General features: G+C 41.4%; 1 protein-coding gene and 1 non-coding gene across 2 annotated transcripts in view; one reads left to right on the top strand and one right to left on the bottom strand.

The window, feature by feature from the left end:
* Positions 1-24,040, top strand: part of KLB (klotho beta) — a 34,465-nt gene extending 10,425 nt beyond the window's left edge. The window contains 4 exon segments of the mRNA XM_061191003.1: positions 9,558-10,068; positions 12,903-13,171; positions 19,296-20,439; positions 23,658-24,040. Coding sequence (XP_061046986.1) covers positions 9,558-10,068; positions 12,903-13,171; positions 19,296-20,439; positions 23,658-24,040 — 2,307 coding nt within the window.
* Positions 1,240-1,379, bottom strand: LOC133092811 (U4 spliceosomal RNA). The gene has a single exon (XR_009701166.1). It is a non-coding gene; the product is annotated as a U4 spliceosomal RNA (small nuclear RNA).
* Positions 24,041-24,245: the final 205 nt, after the last annotated feature.

A 24,245-nucleotide genomic window follows, 5' to 3' on the forward strand; every position in this document is an offset into this window, starting at 1 on the left:
GGCTTCCCTGGTGGCGCAGTGGTTGAGAATCCGCCTGCCAATGCAGGGGACACGGGTTCCAGCCCTGGTCTGGGAAGATCCCACATGCCGCGGAGCAACTAAGCCCGTGCGCCACAACTACTGAGCTTGCGCGTCTGGAGCCTGTGCTCTGCAACAAGAGAGGCCACGACAGTGAGAGGCCCGCGCACCGCGATGAAGAGTGGCCCCCACTCACCGCAACTAGAGAAAGCCCTCGCACAGAAACAAAGACCCAACACAGCCAATAAATAAATAAATAAATATTTTTTTTTTAAGTGAAAAAAAAAGGAGTAATTAAAATTATTGAACATTAACAGCAATTCTCTTGCTGAAAAGTAGAGGGAGGCTGAGAATAGATCAGAACCTTCTAACTTACTAACCAATAAACAGTGAATCACAGAAGAAATTAAAGTGATTTCCTGGGTGATCTAACAGTGCTACTTGTTTGGGGGAGCCTTGAGGCTGGTGAAAACCAGGATCTTTTAGTATTTGGAGGATTCCATTCATTGGTTCTTTATAGCATCATATCTTGACCAGAGATTATGTGACTGAATCTTAAATAAAGAGCTGGATTTACTGTTATCAGTTCTTCTTCCATGTTAATCACGTGTGTATTGTACACCTCCTCCTTTTACCTTTGAATATCAACGTATTATTCCAGAGTAAAAATATATAACGAAATCCAGAATAAAAGAACTTTTAATTTAAGTTTCTTTTTTTTCCTTTGAGATTTTTGGAACTTCAGAGAAAGTGAAGAGTGATAGCATAGAGCAATTAAATTCACTGACAGAAACCATCTGTTTCAACCAATTCTCGTGACTTTTTTAAATTTCAAAAATAATGCATTTTTACTGCAAAACATTCAAACAATACAGAAAGACATAAAGTTAAAAAAGGAAAGCTCTCCTCTTTTCTTACTCCCTAATCCCATACTCTAGAAGTAACAACTGCTAGCAGCTTGTTCAATGTCCAAATATTTTTCTATGTATATATAAGCATATACATATAGTCATTTTTTTACAAATTTGAATCATATTACTATGTTAAGCTTTTGTTATCATTTCTAATTAATTGAAATGTAGAAGTATACTGTTTTTCTTCTACTTATTTCTATACTTCTCTCTCCTACTAGAGGCCAGAGGTCATCTGAAGGCAGGAGCTATCTTGTTAATATTTTTTCTAAATGCCTACTAAGGTGACTTGCTTTTTTTTTTTAAGCAGTCTCCGTAGAGGCTCTCAAAAATTGCTAATGCCAACTATATTTCAAGTCTTCATGGCGGGGTATTGGGAAAGTTTTCAATTAGCAATAATCATGCCTCGGATAAACCTCATTGGCTATGATACTGCCACTGTGCAAAGCTGCCTTGTATTTGTTAAATAAGTGTTTATAGACTTGAATTTAAGCAATCAATCAACATAAATGAATGAAGAGTGAAGAAAAGGATAAAATAATAGCCATGGGTTGAGGCCTTCCCGGGTGGAACAGTGGTTAAGAATCCTCCTGCCAATGCAGGGGGCATGGGTTCGAGCCCTGGTCCGGGAAGATCCCACATACCACAGAGCAACTAAGCCTGTGTGCCACAGCTACTGAGCCTGAGCTCTAGAGCCCGCGAGCCCCAACTACTGAGCCCGCGTGCCACAACTACTGAAGCCTGCAACTACTGAAGCCAACTACCTAGAGCCTGTCCTCTGCAGCAAGAGAAGTCACCGCAATGAGAAGCCCGCGCACCGCAACAAAGAGTAGCCCCCACTCGCCGCAACTAGAGAAAGCCCGCGTGCAGCGAAGAAGACCCAATGCAGACAAAAATAAATAAATAAATTTATTTTTTTTAAAAATAGGCATGGGTTGAAGGAAAGAGATAAGTAAAAATGATTTCTCTAAACTTGATTTTGCTGATGTGTATAATTTCTTGAAGGGGAAAAAATAATTAAGCAGAAGGTAATGCTGATGAAGTCTCTGTTTTACTGGAGACTGAGGGGGTTGGATGAAGGCGTAATCAAAACCATGACTCTCAGATTGTCTCTTAGAGTGTTCCTGGCACCCAAACACTGTCAGATGGCTTTCTCAATGTACTGGCCCTTGTTTTTGTGCCATGTCTGTTACATACACTTGCATTTGCACAGCCTGTTCAATTACCTTTGAGTCTAAGATGTAAAAGTGTGTTTCAAAAGCTCATAATTTAATGTGCATCATGTCCAGAAATCACAGTGATCTAGAGGCTGAAGGATTTCGTTCTAATTCTGGCTTTGCACTAACTGAGACCTTGGGCAAGTCACTTCTTTTTCTTTTTTTTTTTTTTTTTTTTTTGGCCACGCCATGCAGCTTGTGGGATCTTAGTTCCCTGACCAGGGATTGAACCCCAGGCCCCTGCAGTGGAAGCGCAGAGTCCCAACCACTGGACCACCAGGGAATTCCTCAGTCACTTATTTGTTTTGCTTCAGCATCTTATCTATAATGGAGAGTTTTTAAGAATTGGACCAAATGATCTCTAAAGTCCATCTTCTACCTCTAATTAGCAGGCAAGAACACAGAACTTGGAGCAATACAGCCTGGGCTTGACTTAGCTTATGAACAAGCTACCTAACCTCTCTTCCCTCTCCTATAAAATGGGAATAATAATAGTACCTACCTCTCAAGATATAAATGAGGATTAAATGAGATAGTACATGGAAAGTGCTTAGAATAGTGCTCAGCACACTGAGCACTAAATATATGTTCATTCTTATTACTGTTTATATTGTAAATTTTCTATGGTTCTGTAATTTAACCACTATTCTGTTATATTTGATCATGAAAGTCACTCATCTTTAAGGACCATTTAATTATGATTTGTTCAAAGGTGATGCTGGGCTAACTGCTATGCAACCACAGCGTCCCTGCCCTTTCAGTCTAACATTGACAATGGTGTAATGATCACCATCCTTGGTCAAGACAGTCAAGTGTAGAAATGGTTCCTAAGAGACTCATTTAGCCTCTGACACCAGTAAGGACAATATCCAATGTCAACATCGCTGGTTCTAGGAAAGAGGTACAGGGAATTACACATAAATGTTACATGCTGTACTAGACACTTGGACGACTACATGGTTTTCTGAATACCCCAAATTTGCTGGCAGGTCCTCCATGAACTTTCTAGGTGATCCTAAATTCCAGACACGTATAGATACTTTATTCTCAACAGGTGAGAGTGGGACCCTCATTCTAGGACTGTTTAGTTCTTTTAATAACCAAGTACAGCCGAAAGAAAATATAATTTTAGAACAGTATGCTGTGGTTCATGTCAAATGGCCTTTCCCCAACATTCAAAATTTAGCATTGGTGGGACATACAGAAAGCACGATGGTTTAGTATAGTGATCAGAGAGGCCTGGATTCACATCCTGTCTCCACGACTACCTAGCCTCTGTGAACTTCAGTTTCTTCTCTAAAATGGGAAAAATAAAACCTGCTTTGCAGAGGCTGTATTATCAATAATGTATGTCAGGTCACCAACAAACTAGCTGATCCATAGTGGGCATTTATTCAACAAGTGTTCTACGCCAGGCTCTTCCCTGGACATCTGTATGTATAACTGTGAACAAAAGAGATACAGTCCCTGCACTCAAGAAGCTCGTAGGCCAGGAGTGGATCTATGTTGCATGGGCCTGAGACTTACATAAGGAAAAAATTCAAAATTATGGACACAAAAGTTGGTAAAAAAGTAAACATCTATTTAGAATGAGAAAAATATTACAACAAATTACTGTGGTCTTGGAGATTCAGATTCCTTATTTTCTGAAGTCTCTTCAAGGAATTTATCAGAAATATCAATACTTACTTAGAAATGTTTCCAATCACTACCTGGCTCCCCACCCTCCCAGCACATTTCATGGGGACTCAGTCAAGTGAGGAGTCCTGGAGTTTCAGCTTCCTTAGGTTCATGGTCAGTCTGCCTTGTTGCAGGCCCCAAAATGGTAGGTCTTATTTTTGTTTTTGTACAAATTATATTATTTGTAATTTTCAGAGTGGTTTCTATATTGACTATCTTTAACTTTTTATTCCTAAATCCTGAGGAAAGGCTTTAAGTCTCCAACCCAGGCCATTTTAGCTTCAATTATACTTGGAGATACAGTCTTTTTGCATTAAAAAAATTACTAATAGGATCACTATTGTTAATTTAGTACTAACAGAAAGCTTAAAATGTCATTTCACCTTCAGCAAAGTTGGCATGCAAATGTTCTCCTTGGGCAAGGAACCTGAACTTCAGTAAGGTACCAATTTACTGATATTGATTTCTTCTAAGTGCCCTTCTAATATCTGGGGAAACCCACAGATGCTTCATTTAATAAATTATGAACTTTATTCTAGACCTTTTTCCTTTTGTGTTGCCAGGTTTAGATTCTGGCTCAGGCATTGGTTTAGTTTAGTAATATTATAATTGAAATTAGAATTCTATAACAGTAATAGGACTTTTTTTAAGGAACAAATATATTAGAGTTTAGTTTTTACATGATTTCTATGTGGAAATCCTGACACTAGGCAAATTGATAACAATCGATGATTTGTTAGAATAAGTTGAAAATATAATGATTGAAAAGAAAATAGGAGGAAAACGAATTTTAATATGATCATTACTGAGTTAGTCCAACCATAGAAAATATGAATTTGAACCATTAAAAATAGAATAGGTAAATATTTTCTTTATGAAAGGTGGTGACTTTTGTTAATATTTAAATTCTCTCCTAAGAATAATGAGGGTAAGATATTGTTTCCAAGAGAGTTTCAAGATTGTCAAAAAATTAATAAGAAAATGACAATCACATAATTTTTTTAGCAATGAACAATAAAGTTCACATATCTTAAGCACCCAATAAATATTTGTGGAATGAATGAATGTTAAATAATCTGGAAGAGCAGCAATTGTAACTAGTAGAAAACTTGATAATATAAAGAAGTGCTGAGTAAATTAAATAATAAATCAAACTGAAATTAATCCTAGCCCAAATGAACAATGAATAATTTTGATCAGCAGCAAAAAAATAAAAGAGGACAAAACAGTCAGCTGCGAGCCTTGAGAGGTCAGGGAGAGCCATCTGCGAACAACCCTCACGCCTACATAACTTCCCATAGTTCTGCACAGCAGGTTAAATAATTTTCAGCTTGCTCTTTCAAAGTCCTTCAAATTTAGGTTCGTGTGGTTTTCATAGGGTCTTTACATGTATTACCTCATTCCATCTTCACAACGATTCTCTAGAGTGTTTATTTTTAGCTCAGTATAATGAAGGAGGGAACTGAGGCTGCTAAGAGGGAATTGACTGATCCAAGACCATAAAGCTAATTAGTAGAGGGCCAGTGCTAGAGCCTGAGTGTCCTGCTTTCAAGACCTGGGTCCTGTCCCCTGTGGTACCAAGTAGGTGAGTAGCACTTTTATATCATTCCTGATGGCCAGTTATCCCTCAAAAGAGCAATCAATGATTCCAAGCAGGTGGTCTGAAAACACTCACAGTGAAGGACAAAATGTATGGAAATCAATTTGGAAACATGCAAAACAATTCAAAAAATAGGTAGCTCATTCCTGGGATTAAAAAAAGGAAAGAATTCAAACAAATTAAAAGCTATATGACCAAAGTTAGTTACTACATTATTTATGACAGGAAGGAAGGAAGGCATGAAGAGAGAGAGAGAGAGAGAGGAAGGAGGGAGGGAGGGAGGGTAAGTAAAGGGTGGGAAGAAGGAAGGAAAGAAGGCAGGAAAAGAAAAACAAGCTAATTTTTATCAAAAGAGGGAGATGACTAAGTAAATCATATTTCATTAGATTGATGAATTGTTATACTAAGATTATTATGAAAACTAAAAATAACATGGAAAATGTTAGAGTGACTTTAGCTGGGAAATATATTTGGAAAAGTTGGGGGGAACACAGAAATATGAAAACAGTTTGCTCTGTGGAGTTTTAAAGTAAATTTTCTTTAATGATTTTCATTTAATACTTTATTAAATAGCTTTAACAATAAACAAGTTTATAGTTCACATGAAAATATTTCAGCCAAAATGTGACTAAATTCATGCACAGATTTGAAAATTTAACAAAAATTTAATTTTTGACAAATGATTGGGTGTTCCTTAAATACAGACATGTGTGATGCGCTAGGTTTCTTCAATGCACGCCTTCCAAAGCACTGCCTTCCACCCGTGTCCATTCCACCACGTCTCCCTGACCTCTGACCCCTTCTTCATCTTTGTTTCTAAAGTTGTCCAGCTATCTTATTTGCCTCCTATCATCCACAGAACTTATCTGAGTCTGGACTTCCAGGGGCATCAAAGAGCTGCTACGTTAGATTAGAGGAGGGAACAGAATGAGATATTAGGCCCCTGGCTGTCTCTCAATGACATTAGGCCCTGCTATCTGCCTCAAAAAGAAAAAGCTGACTTCCCCTTTAAGCTACTGAATCTAAAGAACAAAGGTTGAAGCTCCCTTAAATCAATCATTCCAAAGGTAGACGGCCTTGTACAAGATAGAGGGTAACCTTGGAAAATCACAGAATGACTGTTGTGCAAGGTTGCAGGGCCCAGGTTGCACTCCCCCGCCAACCCCAGTTCAGTTTCCCCAGCAGACCTCCTTTATGAGCGTTGGACCAAAGCACACGCATAGATACCCCAGTTTCATCAAGAGTTATGTCAAACTCACTGCCTCAGAGCAATAGTTTTTACCTTGTTACCTGGCGAACAGGATCAGGTTATAACTACAAGTGCTGCACGAAGAACCTCCCCCACATTCTCCACATGAGGATGGAGAGGCTGTCTTCAGCCCAGAGCAAAGATAACCCTAGATACCTTGATAGCCTATGCAAATAGCAGCAAAGGTGAAAGAGACACTGTGAAACACCAAGGTCAACTTGGGGCATAACAACACATGTATATATAGATATATGGAGAGATATATATCTCCAGAAAACTCGCTTGGAAAGCTATTGCAAAGGTACATGTCTGTTATCACAGCTTAGGTCATCTTTCATATAGTTACAGAAATATGCAATAGAATATCTATTTCAAAGAAAAGCCCCCCTCCTTGTTTTCTCTGTTAGAACCAGTTAATTGCTATTAAGACTGGATTAATAAATTTATACTAATTTCATCTCACCTTCCCTTTACTGTCTGATGGCATCATATTCGCAAGGCAGCTAGTTTATGGCTTACGTGTGTTTAGTGCTTCACAGTTTACACATCAGAGGTGCACACCCACCCTAAAGAGGCGTACTGATCACCCACTGTGGCTTTTATGGATGAAAGCGCTGAGGCTACCAAGGCATTAAGTGACCGCTTAGAATAAAGCAAAGAATGCCTCCCTGTGAATTCTAGTAATGCATGATTGCTTTTGTTTCAAATCAGGAAAAATGCAGTTAAAACTTTCTACTGTGTATACACTACCAAATGTAAAATAGATAGCTAGTGAGAAGCAGCTGCATAGCACAGGGAGATCAGCTCAGTGCTTTGTGACCACCTAGAGGGTTGGGTTAGGGAGGGTGGGAGGGAGACACAAGAGGGAGGGGATATGGGGATATATGTATATGTATAGCTGATTCACTTTGTTATAAAGCAGAAACTAACACACCATTTTAAAGCAATTATACTCTAATAAATGTGTTTAAAAAAAAAAAAAAAAAAAGACTTTCTGCTGTGATTCCAGCCCCAGAAAAGTCCAGAAAGAGCTGCTGAGACCACTTAAGGTGGAATCTGCCCTGGGCTGCCCTGAGATTCCTTTCAGAAGCTGGAACTTAGGGGTGGAGGCAGGGGAGGAGGCTACATCCTGAACACTTTTCTGAGAAGGACATTCTTAAGGATCTTTAGGAACATTTGGGTGCTAAGTGGTTCCAGGATCTTCCAATGAAAATGGAGTAAGAACAGGTAGATAAAGGTAATACCTTGAGGCATCTACTTCTTCAGAAAATCTTTCATGGAATTATTTAAATTAGCTATTCTTGCATAAAGCAAGGAGACACCAGTTTTGGAACTCTCAGCCCTTACATTAATGTCTATCTTTCCCCACCTAACAGAGTTTATGGAACATTTTTAATGTCCACAGGATCTATTAGGTTTGAGCCATTGCTCATATTTTTTTGTTTTTGACCTACAAAAAGGCACTTTTGGATAATTCAGCCCAATATAAAATATCTCCAATGAGCAAAAGGAAAGCTAAAGAACAGGACTGAAAGCAGACTTTGTGGGTTACAAATAGTAAGGGTTTGTGCCCTTGTTTTAGAAACACCCAATTAGAGGAGAAATTGGCAGACCTGGGAAGAGCCATCAAGAGACAAGCAAGTCAGGTGCTGAGAGGAGGAGAGGCGGATACGTAAAGGAGCAAGCTCTGGCTGGCCAGGCAGGAAGGAGACCTTGCGCATTTAACTGGCCTTGAGTCCTTAACTGGAGTCCTCAAGTTAAGAACCATACAGCTCATGGTTCTTTATTGAACCATGCCTCTGCCTTAGTTTAGTGTCTTATTTTATTCAGTTTTATATGTTTCTCTTTCATACATTTTAGTCTTATTTTCCCATTAAGATTACTGGCTCCTGAGAGCAAATCCCTGCACCATTTATTTCAGCCTCTCAGGGCAGGGCAAGACAGGCATTGAGTCAGCGCTCAGTAAGTACCTATTAAATAGACTGGAAACTGATCGGGAGGCTCTGTTTTAAGTGAACGCAACAGGAAATGTAAATTCCAGGGGGACCAATAATAATAACATCCATCTTTAGGCAGTAGCTCCTAGGTGCTCTATTCTATGCTACATATTTAATATATACATTAGCTCTACATCTAACAACAACTTTACAAAGAGTATTATTATTTTAACTTCATTTTACAGCTGAGGATACGAAGAGATTTCTGACAGGTTAAGTGCCTTATCTAAGGCTACTATAGTTAGTACCTGAACTTCAAACCCAAGTGTGCTGATCCCAAATCCTACACTATTTCCACTGGTTTTCTGCGTTGTGCCATGCCTGCCACCCTTTTATAATAATAGTAATAATAGCTAAGGCTTATATAGAGCTATACTGTGTGCCAGCCACTGTTCTAGAGTGCATTAATTCATTCAATCCTTACAACAAGCCTAGGAGGTGAGCTCTATTATTATCCATTTACAGAATTTAGAAATTGTATTATGCTGGACTTCTAAGTTAGGGCCAAAAGAAGACTCTGTAGAACAATGAAAGAGCACTGCTCTGAGTCTTTCTATGTAGAGGAAGAAACCCTATAATCCACATAGTGTCTCACCTGTACCCAGCCCCGAGAGAGCCCGGAAAGGAGCCAGGGAGAGGAGAAGTAAGATGGAGCTAGGACAAGAGCTCTCTGCCTGCCTCTCGGTAATCCTATAGGGGAGGCTTTAGGTTGGAAGCACAGGGAAAGTGAACAGAGAGCAGACTTTGCGGTCATCAGGGTTCCCTGGCAGCTTTCCGCTGCAGCACCCGACGCTTCACTAATTTGTCCATGAAGACCTTCTATCAGCCAACTCACAACCCTGTGAGTAAGGACAGTAAAGATTAACAATATTTTCTTTTTCTTAGGCTCATTCGAAAGTCTGGCATAACTACAATAGAAATTTCCGCCCACATCAGAAGGGTTGGTTATCAATCACGTTGGGATCCCACTGGATTGAACCAAACAGATCAGAAAACACAATGGACATACTCAAGTGCCAACAATCCATGGTTTCTGTGCTCGGGTGGTTTGCCAACCCTATCCACGGGGATGGTAACTATCCAGAGCTGATGAAAAAGAAGTTGTTCTCCATTCTACCCCTCTTCTCTGAAGCGGAGAAGAATGAGGTGAGGGGCACAGCTGACTTCTTTGCCTTTTCCTTTGGACCCAACAATTTCAAGCCCTACAACACCATGGCTAAAATGGGACAAAATGTGTCCCTCAATTTAAGAGACGTGCTGAACTGGATTAAACTGGAATATGGCAATCCCCGAATCCTGATCACTGAGAATGGCTGGTTCACGGACAGTCATGTGAAAACAGAGGATACCACAGCCATCTACATGATGAAGAACTTCCTCAACCAGGTTCTCCAAGGTTGGTTGCACATTAGCTCAAAACAACTGTCTTGAATACTTATGCTATAGGGTATTTAAAGTCACCTTTGAATATATGATTATTGTTGTTATGGTCATTGTTGGACTTTTCTATTTTCCAATGTTGACAGAATTTTTTAACGTTACTCTCGTCCTTTTTTTTTTATAAATGTATTTATTTATTTATTTTTGGCTGCGTTGGGTCTTCATTGCTACGCATGGGCTTTTCCCTAGCCGCGGCGAGCGGGGGCCACTCTTCGTTGCGGCGCACGGGCTTCTCATTGCGGTGGCTTCTCTTGTTGCGGAGCACAGGCTCTAGGCGCGCGGGCTTCAGTAGTTGTGTCACGTGGGCTCAGTAGTTGTGGCTCACGGGCTCTAGAGCGCAGGCTCAGTAGTTGTGGCGCCCGGGCTTAGTTGCTCCGTGACATGTGGGATCCTCCCAGACCAGGGATCAAACCCACGTCCCCTGCATTGGCAGGCAGATTCTTAACCACTGAGCCCCCAGAGAAGTCCCACTCTCGTGTCCTTTTAAATAAAGGTTTGAAAACAATAGTTTTAGACTGTAGATACATCCTTAATTGGCAACAAGATGCTGTTTCATTCCTTTTAAAAGGACATAATGCTAAAGGAGACATGTCAAAAGTTTTCTAACAGTAGTACTTTAGTCTAAGATGCTGAAAGCTTTTTTTGATTGTGCTCCTTTTACTCTACTACATGACTCAGTGACGAAAAGTCTGAAGACAAAGAATGAGCCATGAATGGCTAAGCTGAGCAACTTCTATTGTTCTTGGATATTTCTCTAATCCCTGCCCATCCCCTCATTCCTTTTCCTTTACTCAGGTAGTGACATCTGCAGGTGGCTGACTGAAATAATGGAGCAGAGGACAAGCTCGAATTATGATGTTCTGTCCCCTACAGAGTTGGGCTCCATTTCTCTCCTATATAAAGAAATTCTCAGTGGATCTTTCTACAACTCTGTAGCTCTCTTTAGAAATCACAAGCTTGGAGGGAATTCCCTGGAGGCCCAGTGGTTAGGACTCGTGGCTTTCACTGCTGAGGGCCCGGGTTCGATCCCTGGTCAGGGAACTAAGGTCCCGAAAGTGGCACAGCATGGCCAAAAGAAAAAAAAATGTCACAAGCTTGGAGAAAAATCCCTGGTTCTGCAGAAGAGAGTGTTCAGGGAGGGTCCTCAGGGAGAGCAAGACGTGCTGTCCCAACTTGCAGGAGGAGCACATGGAATAGAGCCTTGCCCAGCCACGGGGCGCATGCACATGGGGGCCTCCAGAGCAGAGGACTCTGCCCACAGGGCCCGGGCCAAATGCCAAGCACTTTGGCAAAAGTGGTGTCATTCCCCAGACGTTACCATTCCACCTCTCCTCAGGACCCTATGACACCAGAGAGACTAGAACCACGGCCTGCTGAAATATATTTATTTCATTGGAACCCCTTTTTTTTGGCCGTGCCATGCGGCATACAGGACCCTAATTCCCCGACCAGGGATGGAACCCACGCCCCCTGCAGTGGAAGCACAGAGTCCCAACCACTGGACCACTAGGGAAGTCCCACATCAGAATCTCTTGACATCAATTCCCTTGACATTGACTCCACCTTTTAGGAAAAGAATATCAGTGATAAAACCCACAAAGTGCAGAAATGAGACATTACCATGAGAAAATGAAAGCTTTTAAGAAAAGAAAAATGGTTCATGCTTGATTGGGATATTTGTTGTTTATATTGCATATTTCATTTTTATCTAGTTCCTAAAAGTTATTGAATTTAAAGCTAGAAAGTTCCTGAGAGATCATCTTTTCCAAACTTCTCTATTTACAAATGAGGAAACAGAGATCGAGAAACTTGCCCAATAGCCCTGTCCCAGGAGCACAGTAGAGCAAGTCCTCTCCCCTCATGCCCCTCGGCCCAGTCAGTTCTTGTTCTCTTGCATCACTGTGCTTCCTTCTCCTCCTTAAATCTACATTCACATATGCTCATTCTCAAAGCTGATATTTCAGTCCCTGAGGATTGTTTCACAGAAGATAGTTTGTCCACAAATAGGAACCAACCCAAGGTTGAAATGAGAAACTCTTGGTCATGAGCAGACATCTACATTGGTCCCAAAGGGTTCTGGAAATTACCATGCCCTCTGACACAGATCTTTTTTTTTTTTAACTATTTCAATTCAGTATTTTACTTGTTTTTTTTTTTTCTTCTTATAAATCCTCAACTGCTATTTATTTATTTATTTGTTTGTTTATTTATTTATTTATTTTTGGCTGCATTGGGTCTTCGTTGCTGCATGCAGGCTTTCTCTAGTTGCTACGAGCGGAGGCTACTCTTCTTTGTGGTGCACGGGCTTCTCACTGGGGTGGCTTCTCTTGTTGTGGAGCATGGGCTCTAGGCACACGGGCTTCAGTAGTTGTGGCATGCGGGCTCTAGAACGCAGGCTCAGTAGTTGTGGCGCACAGGCTTAGTTGCTCCGCAGCATGTGGGATCTTCCCAGACCAGGGATTGAACCCACGTCCCCTGCATGGGCAGGCGGATTCTTAACCACTGTGCCACCAGGGAAGTCCTCTGACACAGATTTGCACACTAAATCTCAGGAATATTTTAAATTTTATCCTTTAACTGTGTCATTCACTTGGGAAGACCACTCTAGATGAAAATAACTGCCCCTTTTCAAATATAAAAATAAATTTTCTATTTGATATATTGGGCCTGCGAATTAGGAAAAAGGTTGCTTTCACAATATGCTGCCCCTGGCATGTCATTAGTGAAGTCGTAAACATGAACCAGAGTGTGTAGTCCTTTGAACATCTCTGCTTTTTTCCTTCTGTGCAGCAATCAAGTTTGATGAAATACGAGTGTTTGGTTACACTGCCTGGTCCCTCCTGGATGGCTTTGAATGGCAGGATGCTTACACCACTCGCCGAGGATTATTTTATGTGGATTTTAATAGTAAACAAAAAGAAAGAAAGCCTAAGTCTTCAGCACGTTACTATAAACAGATCATACATGAAAATGGTTTCACTTTGAAAGAGTCCACACCAGATGTGCAGGGTCAGTTTCCCTGTGATTTCTCCTGGGGCGTCACTGAATCTGTCCTTAAGGTAAGTGGCTACTTATAAATTAACTATAAAGTGGTGCAAGTAGTACACAATATTTTCTTTCACTTTACTCAGTGACATCTAGGAGATAGCTGTCAGACAATACCAAATACCATGATCACTTGGAGGTTATGAGGGGAAGTTGGGGAAAGAGGAAGGAAGAGGAAAAGAAGAATTCATGCTTACTGAGAGCTTTTCATACTGCCCTCAAGTTGTGTACAGTCTAGAGGGAACTTACAGTCATTTTTGTGAGAGGCATTTGTTAGTAGTGTCAAAATTAAGGGAAAATAATTTTATAGATTTTTAAAAAAATTTTTTTGGCTGGGCTGCACAGCTTGCAGGATTTTAGTCCAGGGGTTGAACCCACGCCCTCAGCAGTGAAAGCACGGAGTCCTAACCACTGGAACACCAGGAATTCCCTAGATTTTTGTTTTGTCAAAAGCAAATTGTTAGTGACCTTTTATTTAAGTGATTCCTCTTATTTGATAAATTTGGGTTATTTGCCTTATGAGGTCTTTATACCCCAGTGGGGCCTCCTGACTTGTCTCATTCCTCACCTTCTTCAGATGTTTACTCAGATGTCACCTTCTCAATAAGGCTTCCCTCCACTCCAAAAAGCATAACTCCATCACTGTCAGTGCACATTCCCCCTTCCTGCTCTATTTTCCTACATAGCATTCATCACTCTCTAGCATACTATGTACATTACACATTTCCCTTTTTTCTCCAGCTTTACTGAGATACAATTGACATACAATATTGTGTAAATTTGAGGAGTACAATGTGTTGATTTGATACGGTTATATATTACAAAATCATTACCACTATGGCATTAGCTATCACTTCCATACCATCACACGCAATTCCCATTTCTTTTTTTGTGGTGAGAAAATTTCAGATCTACTCTCTTAGTAACTTTCAAGTATATAATACAGTATTATTAACTATAGTCACCATGCTGTACAACAGACCCCCAGAACATGTTAATATTATAACTGGAAGTTTGTGCCCTTCAACCGGCATCTCCCCATTTCCCCCACCCCCAGCCCCTGATAACCACTTTACACATTTTTCTTACTGATCATCTGTCTTCCCCTACTAGAATGCAAACTTTCTCCGCAAGAAGTGGAGACGTTTGAGGCTTTACTGCCTGCTGTATGCCTTACTAGAGCAATGTCAGGCACATGGCAGGTGCTCAATGCATAGTGCATGAATAAGGTCAACTTTTAGAGCCAGGTGAGCCCTTCGAAACCTCTTACTCCAAATCCTTCATTTTATAGCTGAGGAAAGTAAGACCCATCAATTAATAATTGAGGCCTAAGTGACTTGCCTGCCCAAGGTAACACAAATAGTGGCAGAACTGTAGCAGGCAAACTTCAAGCCCCCAGATGCACAATGCTCTTTCCAAAATAATAATAACTATTTTTTGAAGCTCCTACTATGTACCAAGCACTTAACTACTGTATGTATGTGCATTCTGTCTACTTAATCTTTTTTTTAATTTTATTTATTTATTTTTGGCTGTGTTGTGTCTTCGTTGCTGTGTGCAGGCTTTCTCTAGTTGCAGCGAGCAGGGGGTACTCTTCGTTGTGGTGTGCAGGCTTCTCACTGTGGTGGCTTCTCTTTGTTGCAAAACACAGACTCTAGGCGTGCAGGCTCAGTAGTTGTGGCTCTCGGGTTCTAGAGCACAGGCTCAGTAGTTGTGGCGCAGGGGCTTAGTTGCTCCGCAGCATGTGGGATCTTCCTGGACCAGGGCTCGAACCCTGGACCAGGGCTCGAACCCATGTCCCTTGCATTGGCAGGCAGATTCTTAACCACTGAACCACCAGGGAAGTCCCTGTCTACTTAATCTTAAAACCCTCATTTTAAGAGACACAGATGTAGAGAACAAACGTATGGACACCAACAGAGGAAAGTGGCAGGGGGGTTGGTGGTGATGGGACGAATTGGGAGATTGGGATTGACATGTATACACTAATATGTATAAAATAGATAACTAATAAGAACCTGCTGTATAAAAAATAAATAAAATAAAATTCAGAAAAAAAACACACCTCATTTTATAGGCAAAGAAACTGAAGTTTAGGGAGGTTACATAACTTGTCCGGGTTACCCAGATTTGTCTGTCTCCCGACCATTATGCTATAAGACCCCACAATACCACACTATTACTTGTATTCTAGAAGCATATGGAAAAACAAGATGTGCAAGGGATAGGACCAGACAAAATGGCCCAAACCATGAGTGGGCCAAGTTATGAATCTCAACCCCTACCGATATTTAAATAAGACTTTAGTAAAGGCTCAGAGGTAATAAAAGGGGGAAAGATATAGAGAGTAATATAAACACAGTGACTCACCTTCAGTTTGTGTCCCCTGGAGAGCCACCTACTTACCAAGTGTCTATCTCCTCCTCCACATGGCACACGCAGGCCATCTTTTCCATACCACTTCAAGTAGGTTTATATTTTCCAAAATTCCAGACCCAGCAAAGAGAGGCCCCAGGGGAGACAAGAGTTCCAGCCTGTACATGACCCAAACTGTAAGTTCCTGCTTCCTCTGAAGACCCATCTGTTCCCCAGTGTTTGACACTGTGAATGTCTGCCCCCTCTGAGGACCCTACTCCTATTACTCAGAGCAAGAGCTGATCACCTGGGTCAGGGGAAAGTAATTCTGTGATAAACCAGGCCTGGGTTTCTTGCTCACACCTGGAGCCCATCAAGGAGTCAGCGTCCCTTGAACTTAAACCAGGAGTGAGGATGAGTGGTTTGCCAAGAAAAATTAGGGTGCGTTTTGAAAACTCAGCCAGATGATGTATGAATAGATGATGGGTAGGCAAAAGAGTAGATGTTCTCTATAGGAAGACTAATAAAGTGAAAGTAACATTTTAAAAATATTGCTATGCCTACCCACACACATCTTATTTTCCTCCAACCTTTTTTTCCTTCAATATTCTTCTCCAACATTTTGTTTTGAAAAATTTCAGACTAGTACAATAAACACGCATATTCCCTTCATCAAGATTGGCTGATTGTTAACATGTTGCCATGTTTGGTTTATCTCTCTTTTAGAACCATTAAAAAGTTGCAGACATCATTATACTTTACCCCAAAATATTTCAGCATGTGTCTTCTAAGAACAGTGACATTCTCCTATCTCATACTATTATCATACACAGGATATTTAATATTTATTCAATATCATCCAACATACAATCCATATTCAAATTTTCCTAAATGTCCCAAAAATGTCCTTTATAGATCAAAAAAAACTTTTTTTAATCATGAACAAGGAACACATATTTGTTGTTATCTTTAGCCTTTTAATTCAGAGCAATCCCCCTAATCTCTTGGTATTGACATTTTTGAAGAGTTCAGGCCAGATGCTTGTAGCGTGTTTCATGGATTTCTCTGTTTCTTTATTAGATTAGTTAACCATTTCTGGAAATAATACTACATAGATGATGTTGTGTATTTCCCATACATCAAATTAGGAGGCACATAAAATCAGTTTGTTTCATTACTGAAGACATTAGTTGAAGTAATAGTCACCAGATTTCCTGGTTAAGGTGGCATTTGCCAGATCTCTTAACTGAAAAGTACCTTTTCCATTTGTAATTAAGAATTAATCTGATGGTGATACTTTGAGACTGTATAAATATCCTGTTCCCCAACAACATTTAACCAATGGTCTTAACATTGATACAATAACCTTGCCTGAATTAATGATTACTTTGTAGATTGCAAAATGGTGAATTTCTAATTAGATTATTCCTTCTATATTTATTTGGTGAATTCTTTTAAATTCAATGTGTTATAATTCATTGTTGTCATTGTTTCATTGGGCCTTTTGATACTCAAATTTTCTCAAATTTGGCCAACGGGACTCTTTCAAGCTGCTCCTGTGTCTTTTTGACATTTCCCTTTCAGTTTTTAAGCACTTCCTTATTTTTCTGGCACAAGATGTACCAGCATCACTTCATTCTTTTCCTGCCCCAGATCTGGAAAAAGCCATTACTCCAAAAACCCCAGGATCCTTTTAGTGGAAAATAGAACTTTAGAACCAAGCTCTGGGAGCCAGGGTTGAGATCAGGGTGCAATACTTTAACTATTTCTATCGGCAGATTAATCACACACTGGCTAAGACTAACGCTTTCTGGAGATTTTTTAAAGTAAGACAGATTTGGGGAATTCCCTGGCAGTCCAGTGGTTAGGAGTCGGTGCTTTCACTGCCATGGCCCGGTTCAATCCCACGTCAGGGAACTAAGATCCTGCAAACCGTGCCTCAGCCAAAAAAAAAAAAAAAGTAAGAGATTTTTCATTTGATCTTGCCTTACCTTATGGCAAGATTTCCCTTTGTAAATACACTTTCAATATCATGATGCTCTGAGATGTCAAAACATTGAAACTGACCATCTAGGCTAGGAGGATTTTACTCTAATAATTATGTACAGATTTACCTTCATGCTCACATGATCAATGTTCTCTCAGTTTAATGTTCTAGATAACTGGCTGGCAGATGGCAAGTGGGAATGATATGATTTTGTAATTAGACTATGAAGGATGACACACGAGAAAACAATTAGAGGGAAAATATTTACCAAAGGTTAATTACCCATTTATTCCAGGTGTATTTAAATTCAGTCATGGGAAGAAAAAGCACTTTAAAACAAGTTCAGAACTTTTACTTTTTTTTAATTAAGCTTGAATTTGGATATGTTTTTCTTAAGCCCTTTTCTGTTTTAATTTAGACTCAAGGGCCTAGCAGGCAATTATTGCAAGGAAAACTAAACCCAAGTTATAAGTACCTTATGTTTGTAGAGTGCTTTAGAGTTGACAGAGCAGTTGCCCAGATCACAGACTTCTCACAGCACACCTGTGAGGTGCGTGAGATTGCTCTGTCACTATACAGAGTTGCCAAGCCTTGAGTTTTAAAGGGACAGAATTAGAACAGGAGTCCAGGGCTCTCTCCCTGGTGGAGGGGCAGGGAATGGGACGCCATCAGATCCAAGAGTCAACTTGGGAGTTTCTGGCGGTTATTTCAGGGTCCTCTCTTTTCATAGTTCAAGTACCTTATGTAAGGAGGGTGTTGAATATTCTCCCTTTAGATGAATAAATGCTTTGTTCTCACAGGCACATGGGTGGGGGAGAAACAGAATGATGCACATGTGATACCACTTGGACTTTTCAAATAAGAGGCGTTAGAGAGATGCCTTCAGCAAATGCAAGGGGTCATTCCCCACCCTGTCCCACTGTCCTCTTTTAGGAACCGTGGCTGGGGTCAACCAGCCCCCTCTAACCCCAAGTGCTGATCTCAGTGAAATCCTCAACAACTGGAATGTTAACTTTGCCTTCAATTTATGGCACGGTTTGGAAGGTCCATCTTTTGTGATTCCTTTTAACTGAGAGGACTAAGCCAATTTCCTGATGCATTTGAACAGAATCACATGAGACCTCCCACTACATTACTGGGGTTTTAGGACCAACGAACTGGAAAACAGCTTCTCAGTGTTTTCTTTCTTTTTTAATTAATTAATTTATTTATTTATTATTTATTTTTGGCTGTGTTGGGTCTTTGTTGCTGCGCACGGGCTTTCTCTAGTTGCAGCAAGCAGGGGCTACTCTTCGTTGCAGTGCACGGGCTTCTCACTGCGGTGGCTTCTCTTGTTGCAGAGCACGGGCTCTAGGTGAGCAGGCTCAGTAGTTGTGGCGCACGGGCTAAGTTGCTCCACGGCATGTGGGATCTTCCCGGACCAGGGCTTGAACCCATGTCCCCCGCCTTGGCAGGCAGATTCTTAACCTCTGTCCCACCAGCGAAGTCCCTTCTCAGTGTTTTCTGAAAGACAACTTGTTTTCCAAGGCAAGCCCTGGGTGTAGTTCCTTCTCTACATTTTCTGGTCTCCCCAGTAAATTTCAAGGGCTGAGAGGGAGGATAAGCCATCAGGCCTTTTTTCTGACATCGCCAGAATAGCAGGAAGACATATGTTGTTATGAAGGACATGTGCATCATTTATTTTCTCTATTGTCAGTGAGAGGCAAAATAAGATCAGGCTCTTCTTCTTCTCAGAGGATGTATGCCGAGTCTATCTGCCAGGGTGTGCTTTACCTGAATGTGCTTGCTTTTCACAGCCAGAGTCGGTGGCTTCCTCCCCACAGTTCAGCGATCCTCACCTGTATGTGTGGAATGTGACGGGCAACAGACTGTTGCACCGAGTGGAAGGAGTGAGGCTGAAAACACGACCAGCTCAATGCACGGATTTTGTCAGTGTCAAAAGACAGCTTGAGATGTTGGCAAGAATGAAAGTCACCCACTACAGGTTTGCTCTGGACTGGCCCTCAATCCTTCCCACTGGCAACCTGTCCACGGTTAACCGACAGGCTCTGAGGTACTACAGGTGTGTGGTCAGTGAGGGACTGAAGCTCAACATCTCCTCAATGGTCACGTTGTACTATCCAACCCACGCCCACCTAGGCCTCCCCGCGCCTCTGCTGCACAGCGGAGGGTGGCTGAACCGGTCAACGACCAAGGCCTTCCAGGACTATGCCGACCTGTGTTTCCAGGAGCTGGGGGACCTCGTGAAGCTCTGGATCACCATCAACGAGCCTAACCGGCTGAGTGACATCTACGACCGCTCTAGTAACGACACCTACTGGGCAGCCCACCACCTGATGATCGCCCATGCCCTGGCCTGGCACCTCTACGACCAGCAGTACAGGCCTGCACAGCGTGGGGTTGTGTCGCTGTCTCTGCACTCGGACTGGGCCGAACCCGCCAATCCCTATGCAGACTCGCACTGGAAGGCGGCCGAGCGCTTCCTCCAGTTCGAAATCGCCTGGTTCGCAGAGCCCCTCTTCAAGACCGGGGACTACCCGTTGGCCATGAGGGAGTACATCACCTCCAAGAATAGGCAAGGGCTCACGCGCTCCGCACTGCCTCAGTTCACCGAGGAGGAAAGGAGGCTGGTCAAGGGCACTGCAGACTTCTACGCCCTGAACCACTTCACCACCAGGTTCGTGATGCACGAGCGGCAGAACGGCAGCAACTACGACGCGGACAGGGACATCCAGTTTCTGCAGGACATCACCTGCCTGAGCTCCCCCACCCGCCTGGCCGTGATACCCTGGGGAGAGCGCAAGGTGCTGAAGTGGATCCGGAGGAACTATGGAGACGTGGATGTTTACATCACGGCCAGTGGCATCGACGACCAGTCTCTGGAAAATGATGAACTCCGAAAACACTACTTAGAGAAATACATTCAGGAGGCTTTGAAAGGTGAGGTTCAGGGGCTATTTCAGATACAGTGAAGTATGACATTCCCAGATAATATGCACAGAAGAATGAGGGGAACAGGTTCATTAATGACAGTGTCAGCTCACTATGGGAAATATGGCAAGTATAGAAAAATACTTTTAAAAACCTGAAATCTTACTCCCCCGAAAAAAGTGCCTAGACTCGTGCTGACTAGATATCATTAATACAATTGAGCTCATACTATAATATAGTCTTGTAGCCAACTTTTTTCTTAATATCACATTATAAATATGTTCTCTGTCATTAAAAGTTCCTTGTTGGGCTTCCCTGGTGGCGCAGTGGTTGAGAATCTGCCTGCCAAGGCAGGGGACACGGGTTCGAGCCCTGGTCTGGGAAGATCCCACATGCCGCAGAGCAACTGGGCCCGTGAGCCACAATTACTGAGCCTGTGCGTCTGGAGCCTGTGCTCCGCAACAAGAGAGGCCGCGATAGTGAGAGGCCCGCGCGCACCGCGATGAAGAGTGGCCCCCGCTTGCCACAACTAGAGAAAGCCCTCGCACAGAAACAAAGACCCAACACAGCCATAAATAAATTAATTAAAAAAAAAAAAGTTCCTTGTTAACATTATTTTAATGGTTCCTTAATATCTCATTATAGGGACATATCTCAGTGTACTTAGCCACCCCTCTAATGTTTGATACTTAGGTGTTTTAACTACTAAAAAATAGGCATCTTTGTATATAAATTTTTGTCTTCATTTCTAATGATCTCCTTGGGATGGATTCTCCAACATGGAATTATTGGATCATATATTATAAACAGCAGTGTTTGAGAATGCTTATCTCACGTACTCTTCCCAGCATTGGTTACTATCGCATTTTTAAAAAATATTATTTTTAAATGTTCATGATCAATTTGTTGAAGCTGCAAAAAGTTCCTAGAAATTTATTCATTTATTTGACAAATATTTATTGAGCACCTAGTATGGGCAAAAACTGTTCTGGGCACTATGCCACCACTGAACAAAAATAAAGATTACTGTCCTTTATGGAGCCTGTATTTTTCTGGAATAAGAGTCAACAAACAAGTATAAGATATAGCATGTCAGGGGTGAAAAGGTCTGTGGAGAAAAAACAGCAGAGAAGAGGGTGCCTCAGGGTGGGAGACAGGAGTGGTTACAATTCTAAATAGAGTGGCTAGGGAACCTCAAAGATCCTCAGAGAAGTGAGGCAGCAAACCGATAGTTACTTAAAGAAGTGTTCCAGGTAAGAGAAGAGCAAATGCAAAAGCCCTGATGTTGGAGCATGCCTGGCCTATTTGAGGATCAGGAAAGAGGTCAGAATAGTTAGAAAGAATGAGCAAGGGGGAAAGTAATTGAAGATGAGGTCAAGGAGGTAAGGGAAGAGGCAAATCAGGTAGGCTTAGTAGACCATTGTAAGAACTGTGGCTCTTTGAGTGAGATAGGAAGGTTCTAGGAGGTTTTAAACAGAAGGGTGACATGCTCCAACTCACACTTTAAAAGAATTACTCTGGTTACTCTTTGTGAATACACTGTAAAGGAGCAAGAATTGAAACAGGGAGAATTGCACTGGTCTGTGTAAGGATAACAGTGGATTGGATCAGGCTATTAAGAGTGGACATGGTGAGAAGTGGCCGGGTTCTGGATGTATTTTGAAGGTAGTCAAACAGGATTGGATGTGGGTATGAGAGAAGAAAGATGATTCCAACATTTTGGCTTGAGTAACTAAAAGGATGAGTGGCCATTTATCAGGTTGGGGAACAGGTTTTTGGAGATGAGTTGTTCGTTGTGCACAGGTTAAGTTTGAGATGTCTCTTAGACGTCCAAGTAGAGATGTCAAGTAGGCTAACAGATATGAACCTCAGGTTCAGAGGAGAGGTCTGGGGCTGAGACACAAATTTGGGAATCAAGAGCAAATTGATGTATTTAAAACAATAAAGCTGAAGGAGATCACTAAGAAAGCAAGCATAGAGAAGAGGGCTGAGCCCTGAGAAACCAGTAAAAAAAAAAAAAAAAAAAAAGACTGAACAGGAGCCAATGCTGTAAAAGATAACTAGAGGAGGATGTGCAATCAAGGGAGGTTGTTGTTTTTGCTTATTAAGATACCAGAAGTTATAGCATATTTATATGGAAATGATCCAGTAGTGAGGGAAAATACATGAGAAAAGAGAAAGAACAATGGAGCGATGTCCTTGAGTAGACAAGAGAGAATAAACTTAGTGAATGTCTAAGTGGAGAAGTCAGCTTCCTCCAGGAGCATGAATAGGTCATCCATAGTAACAGGAGAGAAAGCAGAATACCAGTGCAAATGCCAGTAGGTGGGTAGATGTGATTATAGGAGACTGAAGTTCTCCTCTGAGAGCTTTAGTTCAGCGGAAGTAGGGAGGAAGGTCATCACTTCAAAGCAAGGATGACAGAGTAGGGGCTATCAGTTTGAGGACAGGAAGAAGGTGTGAAAAAGTTGAGCAGAGGGCTTCCCTAGTGGCGCAGTGGTTAAGAAGCCGCCTTCCAATGCAAGAGAGACGGGTACAAGCCCTGGTCCGGGAAGATCCCACATGCCGCGGACCAACTAAGCCCGTGTGCCGCAACTGCTGAGCCTGTGCTCTAGAGCCCGCGAGCCACAACTACCTAAGCCCGCGTGCCTAGAGCTCGTGCTCCACAACAAGAGAAGCCGCTGCAATGAGCACAGGCACAACGAAGAGTAGCCCCCGCTCGCCGACAACTAGAGAAAGCCCACGCGCAGCAAAGAAGACCCAACACAGCCAAAAATAAAAATAAATAAATAAATTTATTTAAAAAAAAAAAAGTTGAGAGCTAGAGTGAGTGGCTGGGGAAACCAAGTGTAGTTATTGGGCAGCACAAAGGGCACATCTGAGATTTAAAATCAGGCCAAATAGGCATGGTTTTTCTGCTTTTGACACTAGGAATAAAAGTGACAGTAAGTCCTTTGAGCTTCTTGGCTCCAATTCTTAAATCTGCTTTTCCTCCAGGTGTTTTTGTATTATTATAGATCAAAGTTTTACTTCAAATTTCTTTTTAAAGTTATAGCATTACACATATTTTCATCTTAAGATCATAAAAGAATGTCAAAAAAACCTTCAATGAAAATCACATTTTATGGGCACGAGTTTCAGATTGTTTCAATGAAAACTAAATTCTTATTCAAAGATATTTTATAGTCCACTTGTGATTAATAATGTTCATTTCTGATATTTTTCAGCATACTTGATTGATAAAATCAAAATCAAAGGCTATTATGTATTCAAACTGACTGAAGAAAAATCTAGACCCAGATTTGGATTCTTCACATCTGATTTCAAAGCTAAATCCTCAATCCAGTTTTACAACGAACTGATCAGCAACAATGGCTTCCTTTCTGAGAACAGCAGTCCTAGATGCAGTCAGACTCAAAGAAACACAGAGTGTATTGTCTGCTTACTTCTTGTGCAGAAGAAACCGCTGATATTCTTTGGATGTTGTTTCTTCTCTACCCTGGTTCTACTTTTATCAATTACCGTTTTTCATAAGCGAAAGAGAAGAAAATTTTGGAAAGCAAAGAACTTACAACACATACCATTAAAAAAAGGCCACGAGAGTTCTTAGCTAAGCTGATCCTACAATATTTGTCTGCATGATGGAAAAGTTTTAAAATTCACTCCAGTTCCATATACTGGTAACTTACAGAAGATACACCTACATTACAGAAAAATGACAGTTTTGAGATATTAGTGATAGCCAAGGTAATGACAATAGATGTCTCCACTGTGTGGTTCAAATTTTCCCTTAGGTGTTAACATCAGTGAATTCA

The sequence above is a fragment of the Eubalaena glacialis genome, chromosome 5 (genome assembly GCF_028564815.1).
Source record: "Eubalaena glacialis isolate mEubGla1 chromosome 5, mEubGla1.1.hap2.+ XY, whole genome shotgun sequence".
Lineage (NCBI taxonomy): Eukaryota > Metazoa > Chordata > Mammalia > Artiodactyla > Balaenidae > Eubalaena > Eubalaena glacialis.